Here is a 13,686-nt window from a genome sequence, read left to right on the forward strand (position 1 = left end):
CCTCCCAGACTGATAGCCTGAGCCTAGGCTGGATGTCCAGAGCCCCTGTCCCCATGACTGGGGGTGACAGTGGGACACTGGCCTATGCTGGGTGCTGGAGACCTATCACTGAGTTAAGTTCAAGCCTCACCCTGGCCCCAGGGGTCTCTCCTTGAGTGGAGGGTTTTCCATTATCTACAACAGCCATCTCACCTCTAGTAGAGGCAAATCCAGGGTGCAGTTCAGGCTGGAGGGAGTCAGGAGCTGGAGCTGAAGGGCAATAGTTTTTTGCCAACCCTCCCATCTCTGGGCCAGACCAGTCAGTGCTGGAGCTTCCAGGGTCCCAGGACAGAAGAAGCACCTCTCCTCCCTGGTCTGGCGGAAGGCACTGGCTGGCCCAGGGCCCAGGAATAGACTATGCGGAGGAAATGCCATCTGGGATTCAGGCACAGATTCCAGGGGCGGAGAGGTCACCGGGCAGGCGTCTCTGGGCCTTACTTCTCTTCACCACCTCACACATTCATTCAGCAGGCATTTCCTGCCACCCACCCTGTGCCTGCCCCATGCTGGGAGTCCCTGCTTGGTGGCACATGGGAGCCCTTCCAAGCAGCAGGCCCCACACACACCCTGGGCTGTCTGAGCTGCCACATCTGACAACCTTGAGCAGAAGCAGGGCTGGATGTCGTCTCCTGGGTCCCCAGCTCCTGTCAAATGCCACCCCTCAGCTTCTCACTCCCAGGTGGGACCCAGGGTCTACTTCCCGTTTCCCCGTCTCTACCCCAATCTGGCCTCCGAAGGCCGACGGCAGGGCCTGGGAGCTGGGGCTGCTGCTTATTAGGCCCCAGCCTTGGGCAGGGGACCAGGCAGGCACAAGCAGGGTGTGAGGCCTTGTCAGAAAGGAAGGGCCGTGGGATGCTCTCCGCAGCCACTGCAGTGCTGCCTGCCTGGGCCTGATGGTGCCGATACCTAGCACCCCCAAGGCCCATATCCCAAGTGTGGGTGTGTGCTTGTGCATCTGAGGAACCTCTGGGTGTGGCATGTGGGTCCTTGGGTTGTGTCTGAGTTTTGTGTGTACATCTCCAGGTTGTTTCTCTAGGGTGTGTTGCTTCTGTGCTCATGAGTTGCTAGGCTGTATTTCTCTGGGTATGCATGTGATATCTGCCAGCATCTGAGTGTGTGCTGTGGGTGTCTGTGTGGGTTTGTCTGGTGTGTTGTGCTTTGGGTGTGTGCGTGTGTATATGTATGGGGGGGTATGAATTGCAGCCACAAATTCAGATGTGCAAATGTTGCAATGCTGTTTTCTTCTTCTTTTTTTATTTTTAATCTTTTTGAGATGGAGTCTCGCTCTGTCTCCCAGACTGGAGTGCATTGGCACAATCTCGGCTCACTGCAACCTCTGCCTCCTGGATTCAAGTGATTCTCCTACCTCAGCTTCCTGAGTAGCTGAGATTATAGGCACCTGCCACCACACCCAGATAATTTTTGTATTCTTGGTTGAGATGGGGTTTCACCATGTTGTCCAGGCTGGTTTTTTTTTTTTTTTTTTTTTTTTTGAGACGGAGTCTGGCTCTGTCGCCCAGGCTGGAGTGCAGTGGCAACATCTCGGCTCACTGCAAGCTCCACCTCCTGGGTTCACGCCATTCTCTTGCCCCAGCCTCCCGAGTAGCTGGGACTACAGGCGCCCGCCACTACGCCCAGCTAATTTTTTGTATTTTTAGTAGAGACGGGTTTCCACCGTGTTACCCAGGATGGTCTCGATCTGCTGACTTCGTGATCTGCCCTCCTCAGCCTCCCAAAGTGCTGGGATTACAGGCATGAGCCCGGCCGCAATGCTGTTTTGTTTAAATGACATTACATTGAATCTGTCCCCTCACCCCTCCTGTGGGCGATAGACAAGCTCTGTCCCTCTACGGCTCCCAGTCTAGCCCCTTTCAGGTGTCTTGCCCAGGGCAAGGCATGAGAGGCGTCCTTGTGGTGTGGAGCCCATAGTGTGGACTGAGAGGCGCTGTCCTAGCCCTCGTGCTCTCTTGGCCTGCAGGGACTCTGCCATCATTGGGCCACACGCAGGTGGAGGAATCTTTATAGGCTGGGAGCTCAGTGTCCTGGGTGAGGACACTGCCTGGTTGAAGCCCCCCATGCCACCCATGAGCTCCTCCTGGGGCTGAGCAGGAGCAGAGCACAGACTCCTCCTCAGAGTGCTCCCAGGCAGCCGGCCCTGTTCTTATCTCAGGCCATCGCCCCTCCTCTGTGAGTCTGCCCCCACCCCTGACCTCTGAGAATATTGGGAGTCTCTGGCTGTGTGTGGGGGCTCTAAGGTTTGTTCCTCTACGCCTGTGATGCTGGGGTGTTTGGGGGGCTCCACATTTGGACGCTCAGCCCTGCACCTTCAGCACTGTCTGGGCTGGGACAGCAGCAGCTCTGCTGCAGGTGGCAGGGTGACCTCTCAGTTTGGGCTGGGGAGCTGGGAGCTGCCAGAAGTGGGAGTGGGGGATGGGGGCAGAAGCAAAGCACTTGGAAGAAACCAATGCGAGAAGCAGCACTGGCCATTTATTGTGACAGATATAGCCCATGGACCTGAAGTGCCCTCCACCATGGCCCCAAACCCAATGGCCTTCGCCCTCGGGGACTTATCACATCTGCACACAGTTGTGCTTTATCACATCTGCACACAGTTGTGCTTTATCACATCTGTACACAGTTGTGCTTTAGGAGCTGAGAGGAGTTCTGCCAGGGTACCACAAGGACCTCAAAGTCACAGCGCAGCTTCTGTAGAGAGAATATGGGGGAGAAGGAGGGGTGAGCCCAGCCTCGACCTGTCTCCTCCCAACAGCCAGCCCTCTGCCTGCCAGGCCACTCCAGGCCAAGAGAGGGACAATCACTGACCCAACGGATGTCAAGCCACATGTCTGGGGCGAGACTCCAGATCTTGGTAGCCAACTTCCCCATTCCCGAGGGAAGCCCCAGCTTCCTTTCTGCACCCCATCTTGGCCCAGAGGCTGACTCATCCAGAAGGACGACAGGTTCAGCCAGACATCTAGACATCTACGCGTCCAGCCAAACCAGTTCAGGATGGACAACCCGAGTGCCTGAGGCTCTGGGGAGGGCTGGGGCTGGAGGAGCCCAGCTGTTACCTCCTGCTGCGCCCCTGCCGCCAGGGGGCAAGTGGTGAGGTCTACGTGGTCTCCAGTGACCCTGGTCTTGCGGCAGTCTGTGCTCCCCATCTCCATCGTCAGGAAGTACTTGATGCCGGCCACCAGCTGGGGACATAGGGTAGGGGCAGGTCAGGGGTCTTGACCCTTGATCCTCACTTCTCACCTCTTGATATATTCTCCTGTTGCCCCCAGGCACTCAGGTGGGGAGAGAGGGAGAGGGGATGATTCAGACCCGGGGTGGGGGGTGGGGGAAGTTCTGATGGGGATGGAGGGTGGAGAGGCCTGGAGGCTGAGCCCCACCAGCAGCCTTGGCAGACATCAGACATGCCCCATCTAGGGAGCTGCCCACTGTCCCCACCTGCCTTCCCTCCTCCCCGATCCACCCCATCAGGGCAGACTAGGACCAGGCAAGCCAGGAAAGCAGGTAGTGCAATACAGGGTTTAATTATGTCTTTCCTTGAAATTTAGATGGTTGTCCATCGTGGAGTTTCAGCATTAATTCGATTTTTAAAATATTGCATGAAAATATCCCGATTGCGCTTTTAGGCCCCCTTCATGCACGCCCGGGCAGCGCCTGTGGTCTCCGCCATCTGGGCCGGGTGTCCCCTCCCAGAACCCCGCCCGCCGCACCTGGCTCTGCGCCTTGATGATGTGCGTGTCTCGGAAGTAGTAGAGGCTGTTGCTGCCCATGTTGTAGCTGGCCACGGCCGCCTGCGCCGCCTTCTGCACCTGCGGGTCGTCGGGCGACAGGTCCCGGAGTTCTCCGACCATGCGCTCCTGCGGCCGGGCCCGGGCGTCGCGGGGCAGCGCCAGGAGGCAGAATGCGACCAGGGCCAGGCCCAGCGCCAGCGGGAAGTTCGAACGCGCCATGGCCGTCAGTGCCGTCGGAGCCATCAGAGCCGTGAGTGCCGAGCCCGCGGCCGCGCAGCTTTTACCCGCTGGGCCGCCCCGCCCGACGCCCGCGATGCGCCCCCGCGGCCCGGAGCTGGGGCGGGGCTCGAAGTTGCCGGCTTCCGGGGTCCTGCGAGGTTCAGGGAGCCCAGGAGGCCGAGGGGGCGGCGCGCACCCGCGTGCCAAGACGCTTCCCTGCCCTCCAGGACACACCTGGCCCGGGGAGGGAGAGGACAGCTACGGTCCCCAGCAACAAGTGCCAGTACAGGGACGGTTCACGGGAGGGCTGTCCAGAATGAACTACCAACCGCAGCTCTTCGTGGGCTCTTACTGTTGCCACCATTTCCTAGCTGTGTGACCTCGGAGAAGTCACTTAACCACTCGCTGCCTCAGTTTCCTCTTCTGTACAATGGGTGTTGTGAGGATTCAGTGAGCTGAAACAGGTAAAGTTCTTAGAAGAGGCCTGCTGTATAAACAGCAGGTGAGTAGGACACATTACTGCTCAGCGCTGCCTGACAACCTTCCCGGAGCACGAGTGACTAATGTTTTCACCTGGCCAGGCGCCTAGGCATGCTGGTAATTCCAGCACTTTGAGAGACCAAGGTGGGAGGACCACTTGAGCCAAGGGGTTCAGGGCGGTGAATCGTGATCTCACCACCGCACTCCAGCACTCCAGCCTGGGCGACAGAGCTAGACGCTGACTCAAAAAAAAAAAAAAAAAAAAAAAGAAGGCCGGGCCTGAGGGCTCACACTTGTAATCCCAGTACTTTGGGAGGCCGAGGCAGGCAGATCACTTGAGGTCAGGAGTTCAAGACCAGCCTGGCCAACATGGTGAAACCCCGTCTCTACCAAAAATACAAAAATTAGCCAGGCGTGGTGGTGTGCACCTGAATTCCCAGCTACTCAGAAGGCTGAGGCAGGAGAATTGCTTGAACCTGGGAGGCGGAGGTTGCAGTGAGCCAAAATGGCACCACTGCGTTCTAGCCTGGGTGACAGAGAGAGACTCTGTCTCAAAAAAAAAAAAGAAAAAGAAAAAGAAAAAAAATAGTTTCCACTTTACAGAGAAGGGAAAATGGATTTGCCCAAAGACACCCGCAGGAAATAAATGGTGACACTGGCTTGTGTGTGCTGACAGTCTAAGTCAAATCTGTGGTCTTAAACCAGACTGAGCCCACAGGACACAAACTGCCCAGAAGGAGGGGGTGTCAGTCATGTCAGCTCTGCCATCTTACTGACGGCATGGCTTTGGGCAAGTCCCTCAACCTCCCAGACAGAGCCTCCGTGCCCTCGTCTGAAAGACACCTTATCTCCTAAGTTTGTTCTGATATTGATGTTTCGAATCTGGCTCTCCCGTGGATACAGTGAGCATGTGCTGGAGGTACCAGCAAACAAGGCCCATGACTGTGTTTTTAAAGACTCCAATAATTGCCAGGCATGGTGGCTCACGCCTGTAATCCCAGCACTTTGGGAGGCCGAGGTGGACAGATCACTTGAGGCCAGGAGTTCGAGACCAGCCTGGCCAACATGGTGAAACCCCATTGTAGCCCGCACGGACCTAGGGGGACTGAACAAAGCCAGGCAAACGTGGGAATAAAAGACAAGAGACAAAAGAGTATATCTGGAAGAAGGGGTCAGGGAGCACCTTGCCTCTAGTGGACAAGGGCCCTGAACTTTACACAGCCCTCTGTATGTAGTAGGCAAACGAGATAGCGAGAAAGGGAGGGTGATTGTCAGGTATGTCAGGTAATTGTCAATCAGCAGTTCGGTTTACAGCAGGCTTGTGAGACTGCATCCTTTGAACAATAGGTGCTAATTTTCTCAGTAGATAACTTCAGGGAGCCCAGTGCCAAGGATGTGGGACTTTGCCCACATCCTGCATTCGTGATAAACAGGTGGCTGTTTGATCATATAGCCTTCAGCAGAATGCTGAGTTGGTCACAATCCCTTTGGCCCTTTCGGCTCCCAACACCCCATCTCTACTAAAAATACAAAAATTAGCTGGGCGTGGTGGCGCACACCTGTAGTCTCAGCTACTTGGGAGGCTGAGGTGGGTGAATCACTTGAACCTGGGAGGCAGAGGTTGCAGTGAGCTGAAATGGCACCCACTGCACTCCAGCCTGGGTGACAGAGCAAGAATCTATCTCAAAAAAAAAAAAAAGACTCCAATAATTAATTGATTATTATTAATAGGTGGTGATCTATTAATCACACGGTAGCTCACACCTGTAATCCCAGGACTTTGGGAGTCGGAAGCAGGAGGATCACTTGAGGCCAGGAGTTTGAGACCAGCCTGGGCAATATAGTGAGCCCTTGTCTCTACCAAAAAATCTAAAATAAATTAGCTGTGCATGGTGGTGCACGCCAGCTACTCGGGAGGCTGAGGTGGGAGGATTACTAGAGTCTGGGAGGTCGAGGCTGCAGTGAGCAGTGATGGTGCCACTGCACTCCACCTGGGTGACAGAGCAAGACCCTGTCTCAAAAAAAAAGGAACAGATGAAAAGCAGTGTTGAAGTAGTCAACGCAAGAAAAGTCTGGATTTTGTTGAATTTTTTTGTGTGTGTGTGACAGAACTCTGTCAGCCAGGCTAGAGTGCAGTGGCGCTATCATAGCTCACTATACCTCGACTTCCGGGCTTCAAGCTATCCTCCCATCTCAGCCTCCCAAGTAGCTGGGACCACAGGCGCATGCCCCCATGCCTGGTTAATTTTTTTTCACACCTGGCTAATTCTTAAATTTTTTTGTAGAGATGGGGGTCTCACAGTAGTGCCCAGGTGGGTCTCGAATACCTGGCCTCAAGAGATCACGAGATCCTCCCACCTCAGCTTCCCAAAGCGCTGGGATTACAGGCAGGCCTTGGAATTATTTGTCTGCATTTTAGAGTTCAGTGTAGTTTGTATTTGTAATTCCATGTTGCTGGGGGGCAGGGACTTATTGTCCCTGGGGCACTAAGATCTTGCAGTGCTTAGAGCCTCCAGGGGCTTCGCTGGGGCTTGGAAGAGGTGCTAGGTCACAGTACGTAAAGAGCAGCTGGCAGCCGTCACTGTGATGGATATTGTATGTAGGCATCCAGCGTGTCACCCTCCCTTCCTGATTCTGGGCCTTAGAATCCCAGGACCACAAAAGGAAGTGATTTCCCACACAGAGACCTAGACCAGAGCAGTCACTCATTTCCCAGGGCAGCTGCCAGCCTGCTACCCACATCGCTTCCTCAGCCCAGCTGTGGAAAACCAACTCTGCCATCTTCCTGGGATTCCAAGGAACCGTCACAAGTTCCTGGCAGCCTCAGGTGTCTGGCTTAAAGGGACAGACTCCAGTTTGTGGAAGTGCTGGCCGAGCTTGAGTGAATCAGGAGGATGACGCCTGGCCAGGACTCTGAGCTGAAAGCCTGGGAGGGGTAGAGGAAGAGGCCCAGGATCGTGCCACAGGGGCGAGGTGGGAGAGGCAGCTCCCCTGGGCCTGCTGTCTCATCACTTGGAGCTTAGCCATGGCCACAGGTACCTCCAACAGCTCTCTCAAAAACTAGCCAAGGCCTGTCTGCGACTCACCAAGGGCGCTCACTCCACCTGCCACTGCTTTGTGCTGATGCCAAGGACTCTTTTGCAGTACGACCTAGCAATTTCTGAGCACTTTTCACCCACTGATTCTCACAAGCACTCTGAGGGAGAACACATTATCCTCACTTTGCAGATGAAAAAGTTAATCAGAGAGGTCGGGACACTTGTCTAAGGTCACACAGCTAGAAGTGGTATCTTGGTGAGAAAAGGTGGGGAGGATTAACAATGGTAAGAGCTCTTGCTGTGTGCCAGGCCTTGCACCAGGGATTCAATATATGTTCTTTCATTCCCATAGCAGCTCTGCACAGACAATGATTATTACCTCTTCCTACAAGGAGGAAATGGGAGTTCAAAGGGGAAGGGTTAGTGGTGGGTCCTGGTGCATGAGTCCTGGGCTGCTCCACAGGGGTATGAGGTCTGCTGTGCATGGTGTAGGGGTTGTTTCTTGCAGGTGGGGTGTCCCTGAGCAGACTTTCCCAGGGCCTGACTCCATCCCGTCTGGACCACTCTGGCTTCCAGGAGGTTTGGGCCAAGCGTGAGCTTGAGGTTGGTCAAATGTACTGGCCACAGGGCAGAGCCTCCAGTTTTTCAGTGGCCCAGACATCCCACCCCAGGTTGTCCTCAGCACCCCTCTCTTGCCCCTGGCCTGATGGGTGGAGATGACCAGGGCAGGTTCTTGACATCTCCTTCCCTCTGGGATCAGGCTCTCCAAGGCTTTGATGCTTCCCCCAGAACCCTCTTCCTTGAACCTTCAGTTGGGCAGAGGATATTGCCCTCCCCCCAGGGCTCTGTAGCCCTATATCCTGGAAAGGAGATCTTTCGGCAAGGAAACCTGTAATCCAACAGGGATTAAAGCTCCCCTCTGGGGAGGAGCCCTCCTAAACGCTGCTGATTCACTGGTTGAATCTTCACAACCCTGCATCAGCTGGCAGAGGAGGCTGTAGCTCAGAGGAGTGAAGCAACTTGCTCCAGATCGCGTGGGGAGCAAAGGCCCAGAATCGGGCCTGGCTGGCTCTTCAAGGCTGCCACCAGTCAAGGCTGGGAGTGACAGGAAAGAGCCCTGGTCCCCACAGGGAGGGGCCAGCCTGGAAAGGGATCAACAGTCACAAGCACCTGCTGGGAGCCTTCCATGCTGAGCAGGCTGCCGCGGGGCAGGGCTTGTGGTGGTCCAGGTAGCCTCTCCCTCTTCCTTTCTGGGGGCAGCAGGAGCCCTTCGGGACCCCGGAGTGCATGGGCTGGGTTCACACCAAGTTCTAGGCTGGCTCTGAACATTCATGACTAGACCGACTGAGGGGGTCAAGCTCTGGCTAGGTGCGATGGGGGGATGGGGTCAGTATTTGCTGATTTCCGGGCCCACCCATGTCGCAGGCTAGTGGGTGGCCAGGCATGTCCTGTTGGACACCACAGGCTGACACTTAGACAACCTGACTCCTACCCCTCACCAGCCAGGTCTGCTTTCTGTGCCAGCATTCCAAGCCATGGTCCCTTTGTCCTGCTGGCTGAATTGGGCTGGATCTGAGAGGCCACACTGTCACAAGGTACATTCTAGATGCCCTTTGTCTACTGCTGTCCCAGGACAGAGCCAAGAACTTGTGTGGGATGCAATATGGAGTCCTGATAAAGGATTTGTGGCCTGCCACCTGGTATATGCACTGCCTGCGCCCCAAGGGAGAGGTGAGAAGGCAGGTTCCAGCCCCTTCTATGGCAAAGCCTGTGGGTGAGCTGGGAAAGGCAGATGACAAGGAAATAAAGCAGACAGCATGAGCTGCAGGCTTCCAGCAGGGTCCCAGTGCCAGAGCCAGGCAAGGCCAAACCAGGAGGCCAGCGTGGGCAGGAGCCCAGGGAAGGGCTTCGTGGAGGAGGAGTCTCCATGACCTCACAGAGCACCAGCAACAATCTGGCAGCATCAGGGCTGAGGTGTGGTGAGGCCGGAGCCCTGCAAAGCCCCCACCTAAGCACACCAGGCCTGCGACAGCATCACAGCACAAGGGTCAAGGCTGAGGGGACTTATCCAGGAAGACATCAGAAACAGTCTGAAACGCAAGAGAGAGCCCTCGTGACCACCTCAGCCGGGCCTCAGACCAGCAGCCTCCCAGGAAGCGGCTTGAAGCACAAGCTGGGCCCTGCTGCAGCCACCCGGTGTCCCTTTCAGGCTGGGCCACTCGCACTTCCCGGTCCCAGCCTTGCACAGAACTCTCATCCCTACAAATAACAATTTAGTTTCTGACCTTTCACGCAATCGTTCCAGCCTCAGGTCTTTATTTTTGGTTTTCCGTTTATCTTTCTATTGTTGAGATGTAGCTAATACACAGAAAAGGGCGCAGAACATACACTTTTGGTCAATGCCTGTACCACCACCCATAGGTCAGAAACACAGGTCAGGGTAGGCAAAGCCCACCCTTAAGCCCTTCCACACCCTTCCCCAAAGATAATCCCTGTAGACTTTTTCCTTTACTATTTACCATAATCATTTCTTTTGTTTTCCTTCTAGTTTTACCATCTATGTAGGAATTCCTAAGAATTTGTTTGGCTTCATTTGCTATTGAGATTCGTGTTGTACACAACTATCAGTTGTTCATTTTCACCTCCGTCCAGTGTCCGGTGGCATGAGTGCCTATTTATCTACTCTAGTATTGACAGCCGCTAGCGTTGCTCCCAACAATGCAGCTGCAAACTCATCTAGGTCCTGCTGCAGGTGTTCGGGACTTTCTTCAAGGCAGTCCTGAGAGTGGAACTGCTTGATCACAGGGCGTGTCAGTTTTACTAAATAACACCCAACTGTCTTCCCAAATTATTTAGACCAATTTATACTCCCACCAGCTGGGTATCAGTTCCTGTTGCTTCATTATCTCATCAATACTTGGTATTGTCCAACTTGAAAGTGTTTGCCAGTCAGGTGGGTGTTAATGGCATGTGATGTCTTATTACTAGCAATATGGGGCACCTTTCCTGTGCTTATTTACTGGGAGGGAACCCTTTTCTGTGGCCATCTTAGGTCTTTTACCCATTTTTCTGTTGTGCTGCCTATTTTTTTTTTTTTGAGACAGAGTTTCATTCTTGTCACCCTGGCTGGAGTGCAATGGTGTGATCTCGGCTCACTGCAACCTCTGCCTCCCAAGTTCGATTCTCCTGCCTTAGTCTCCCGAGTAGCTGGGATTACAGGCGTGCACCACCACACCCGGCTAATTTTTGTATTTTTGGTAGAGATGGGGTCTCACCATGTTGGCCAGGCTGGTCTTGAACTCCTGACCTCAGGTGATCCACCCACCTCGGCCTCTGAAAGTGCTGGGCTTACAGACGTGAGCCATCGCGCCCAGCCAGTCCGCTTTTTTCTCGATTGCAATTCTGTATGTGCTATGGAACTAGTCCTTTGTTGTTTATACTGCTGCAAATATCCTTTCCCTACAACCACCTCATTTTCCAAGTGGGGAAATTGAGGTTGAGAGAGGCTAAGCCACATGACCAAGGAACACATGGCCGGGTCCATGGGTTTCCAAGCTTGTTTGAGTTCCAGTCTGGCTACTTCCCAGGGGCAAGTCCATGGGCAAATTAGCCTCTCTGAGCCTCAAGTTTCCTCACCTGTAAAAGAGAAAATAATTATTTATTACTGTGAAAGAAAAAAATGTTTGCAAAGATTTTAGCTTCAAGCCTGGTTCATACTAAGTGTTCAAGAAATAATAGGGCTGGCCGGGTATGGTGGCTCACACCTATAGTCATAGCGCTTTGGGAGGCTTAAGGATCGCTTAAGGCCAGCCTCGGCAACACAGCAGGGCCCCGTCTCTATTAAGTTAAAAAGTAAACAAAAAGAACAGGACTAAAATGTACTGGGGTGTACTCCCCTCACATCCTTCCAGCTGTGATGGCCTGTGCTCCTTCTCCCTAAGAGACCACGGAAGATGGCAAGCACCCTGCCCACCCTTGCAGAGGCCGGGAGAGCAGATGATATGATGACTGGCAGGTGAACTCTCACCCACATCCGGCCCACCCTGTCTGGTACCTCTGACTCCCATTGACTTTTCCACCAGGTGCTGCCTAGCCCAGCTGTTGACTTAACTGACATCTGGAGCACAGTCCATCTGGCTTCCAGGAAAAGATCCACCCACACCCTCTCCCACATCACTCGGGGATTGAGACACAAGTCACCTGCCTGAGGCCTACATGGCTAGGGTGGCTGCCCTCTGGGAGTGGAAGGGAAGCTGCCAGTTTCAGTCTCTACTGATAAGGAGTGAGGGAAACATGGTCAGTCCCTGGAGGAGAGGCAACTCCCAGCCCACTTGCTTTTCAGTGCACAAAGCCCAGTCATGAAAGCCACTGACTTTATTGATCTAAAAAACTTTACAAGGACAGTGACTGTTCTGCCAAAAAAGGAGCCAAATGGTATCAAACGGATTGAAAGTGAGGGTGGGGGTGAGGGACGGGGCCCGGAATCCATTCAGGAAATCTGGTAACTGTCACCAGGGAACTGGCAAGGGATAAAGGACGGGGGAGGCATGCAAGAGCGAGAATCCAAAAAAGTTGAAATGGTTAAGGGAGAAAACTCCCAAAAGACCCCGGAGTACGTCGGAGGTGAGTACGACAATAGCAATCTTTTCCTTCGTAGAGGACAGGGGAGGAGTCCCTACTCGGCTGCAAACTCTGGATGAGGGCTGGGGATTGAGAGCTTCCCACAGAGCATCACAAAAAGGCGTCGCACCACTCTCGAAGGCATCCGAAGCAGTCCCGGGACTGCTTGGCGTTGGCGCCACAAGTGTCCTTCAGCCATTCCCGGAAGAGGTCTTCATCTTTCTTTAGCACCAGAAACTGGCCAAGGACAACATAGGCCTGCAAAACAGGGAAAAGAAAGGGGCGTGCTGCTCAGTGCTCAGTGAAGGGTAAGAGCAAGACAGCCATTCCTGTGCCATTCAGAGCACACAAGCCCAGGAAGCAGCGCGGGTTTTGCCCCCCTCTCCTCTCCACCAGGTGCCCAGGCTCTGGCAGCCTCTTCAGATTATACCTCACTGTCCATCCCCCAGCAGATGGACTCACTTCCCTCCCACCCCCTGCCTGCACCAGGTACACGCAGCCACCCCACACCTTGTCAAAGCCCCTTTCCTCCAGCTTCTTGCCCAGGACTTCACCAATCCCAGCCAGGCTCCCCACTGGCTTCTCCCCCATGGGCTCTGCCACGAAGTCTCGGTGTTTTTGGGAGGTTGTCATCTTGATCACGCTTAATCTAGGAATCCCAAAAAAAAGGCAGGTTAGGGCTGAAGACCTGGAACTCCTAAGGGCCCACTAGCAATCTCATAGTAAGAGGAAGCCAAGCCAGGGGTTACGGTGGCTTGCTCGATCCCCCTCATCCTGAAAGGAGAAAACAGGTCCAGGGAGACTCTTCCCTACTATTCTTAAGAAGAGTTTCTTCCTGCAGGACCTGGATTTTGATCCTGCCCCAGAGGAAAAACGATCCTGCCTAACAGGTGGCGCAAGCGGGGCAGTGGGAAGATTCCCAGAGTCAGTAGCCAGGGCTGCGCGGAAGCTGTCACTCCCTCTGTGACCTTGGCTGAACCAAGAAGACACTGACTCTGCCTGGAATGGCCACTTGGCGTGGAAAGCTAGCCAAAGGGTCTCTACCTACAGGGCGAAGCGCACACCTAGCGCTGCGCACACCGGCTCCCCGACCGCGGGGTTCGCACCGCACCCCAGCTCCGCCCCCACCGCGCGCCGCTGCGGCCCGCCCCTTCCCGCGGCCCGGCTCCCACGCGCCGCACCCCGCCCCCTCCCCGCAGCTCGGCCAAGCTCCCCCCAGGGCCCGCCACAGCGCCTGCGACCCCTCTCCTCCCCTTCTCCCCGCAACCCCTCTGGCCTCCAGCCAGGGCCCTGCTCCGCGGCTCGCGCTCACCGGCAACTTCAGTTCCCGTAACGGTTCCTCCCGCCACCCGTGCGCTCCTGCGGATACCTCAAGCCACTAGAACTTTCTTCCACTTCCGCTTCCGGGTCGCTTCAAGAGCCGCCTTTAAAAAAAAAAAAGAAACCTTCCACGTTGGGCACTTCTAGCCAGTTAGAGCTATAGAGTTGAGGCGCCCCGGACCTCGACGGCGTCCTTAGTAGGCGCTCCTTTCCGGTCCTTCGCGGGA

The 13,686-nt window shown here is 54.8% G+C and overlaps 2 protein-coding genes across 4 annotated transcripts; both read right to left on the minus strand.

Moving 5' to 3' along the window:
- Positions 1-2,504: 2,504 nt before the first annotated feature.
- CST6 (cystatin E/M) lies at positions 2,505-4,398 on the minus strand. Its single transcript, XM_054440613.2, has 3 exons — positions 3,762-4,398; positions 3,111-3,236; positions 2,505-2,745 (listed from the first exon to the last, which is right to left on the minus strand). The coding sequence occupies exons 1-3, from the start codon at positions 4,023-4,025 to the stop codon at positions 2,662-2,664; spliced, it is 474 nt and encodes a 157-aa protein (XP_054296588.2). The 5' UTR covers positions 4,026-4,398; the 3' UTR covers positions 2,505-2,661.
- Positions 4,399-11,878: 7,480 nt separating this feature from the next.
- BANF1 (BAF nuclear assembly factor 1) lies at positions 11,879-13,647 on the minus strand. Of its 3 annotated transcripts, none has more exons than XM_054440618.2 (3): positions 13,509-13,647; positions 12,650-12,788; positions 11,879-12,397 (listed from the first exon to the last, which is right to left on the minus strand). In XM_054440618.2, the coding sequence occupies exons 2-3, from the start codon at positions 12,770-12,772 to the stop codon at positions 12,251-12,253; spliced, it is 270 nt and encodes an 89-aa protein (XP_054296593.1). In that variant the 5' UTR covers positions 12,773-12,788; positions 13,509-13,647; the 3' UTR covers positions 11,879-12,250. The 3 variants fall into 3 exon arrangements, with proteins under 3 accessions (XP_054296593.1, XP_054296592.1, XP_054296594.1); XM_054440617.2 differs by having other exon boundaries at positions 13,452-13,563; XM_054440619.2 differs by lacking the exon at positions 13,509-13,647 and adding an exon at positions 13,188-13,273.
- Between the last annotated feature and the right edge of the window lie 39 nt (positions 13,648-13,686).

This window comes from Pongo pygmaeus, chromosome 9, assembly GCF_028885625.2.
Source record: "Pongo pygmaeus isolate AG05252 chromosome 9, NHGRI_mPonPyg2-v2.0_pri, whole genome shotgun sequence".
NCBI classification, from domain to species: domain Eukaryota; kingdom Metazoa; phylum Chordata; class Mammalia; order Primates; family Hominidae; genus Pongo; species Pongo pygmaeus.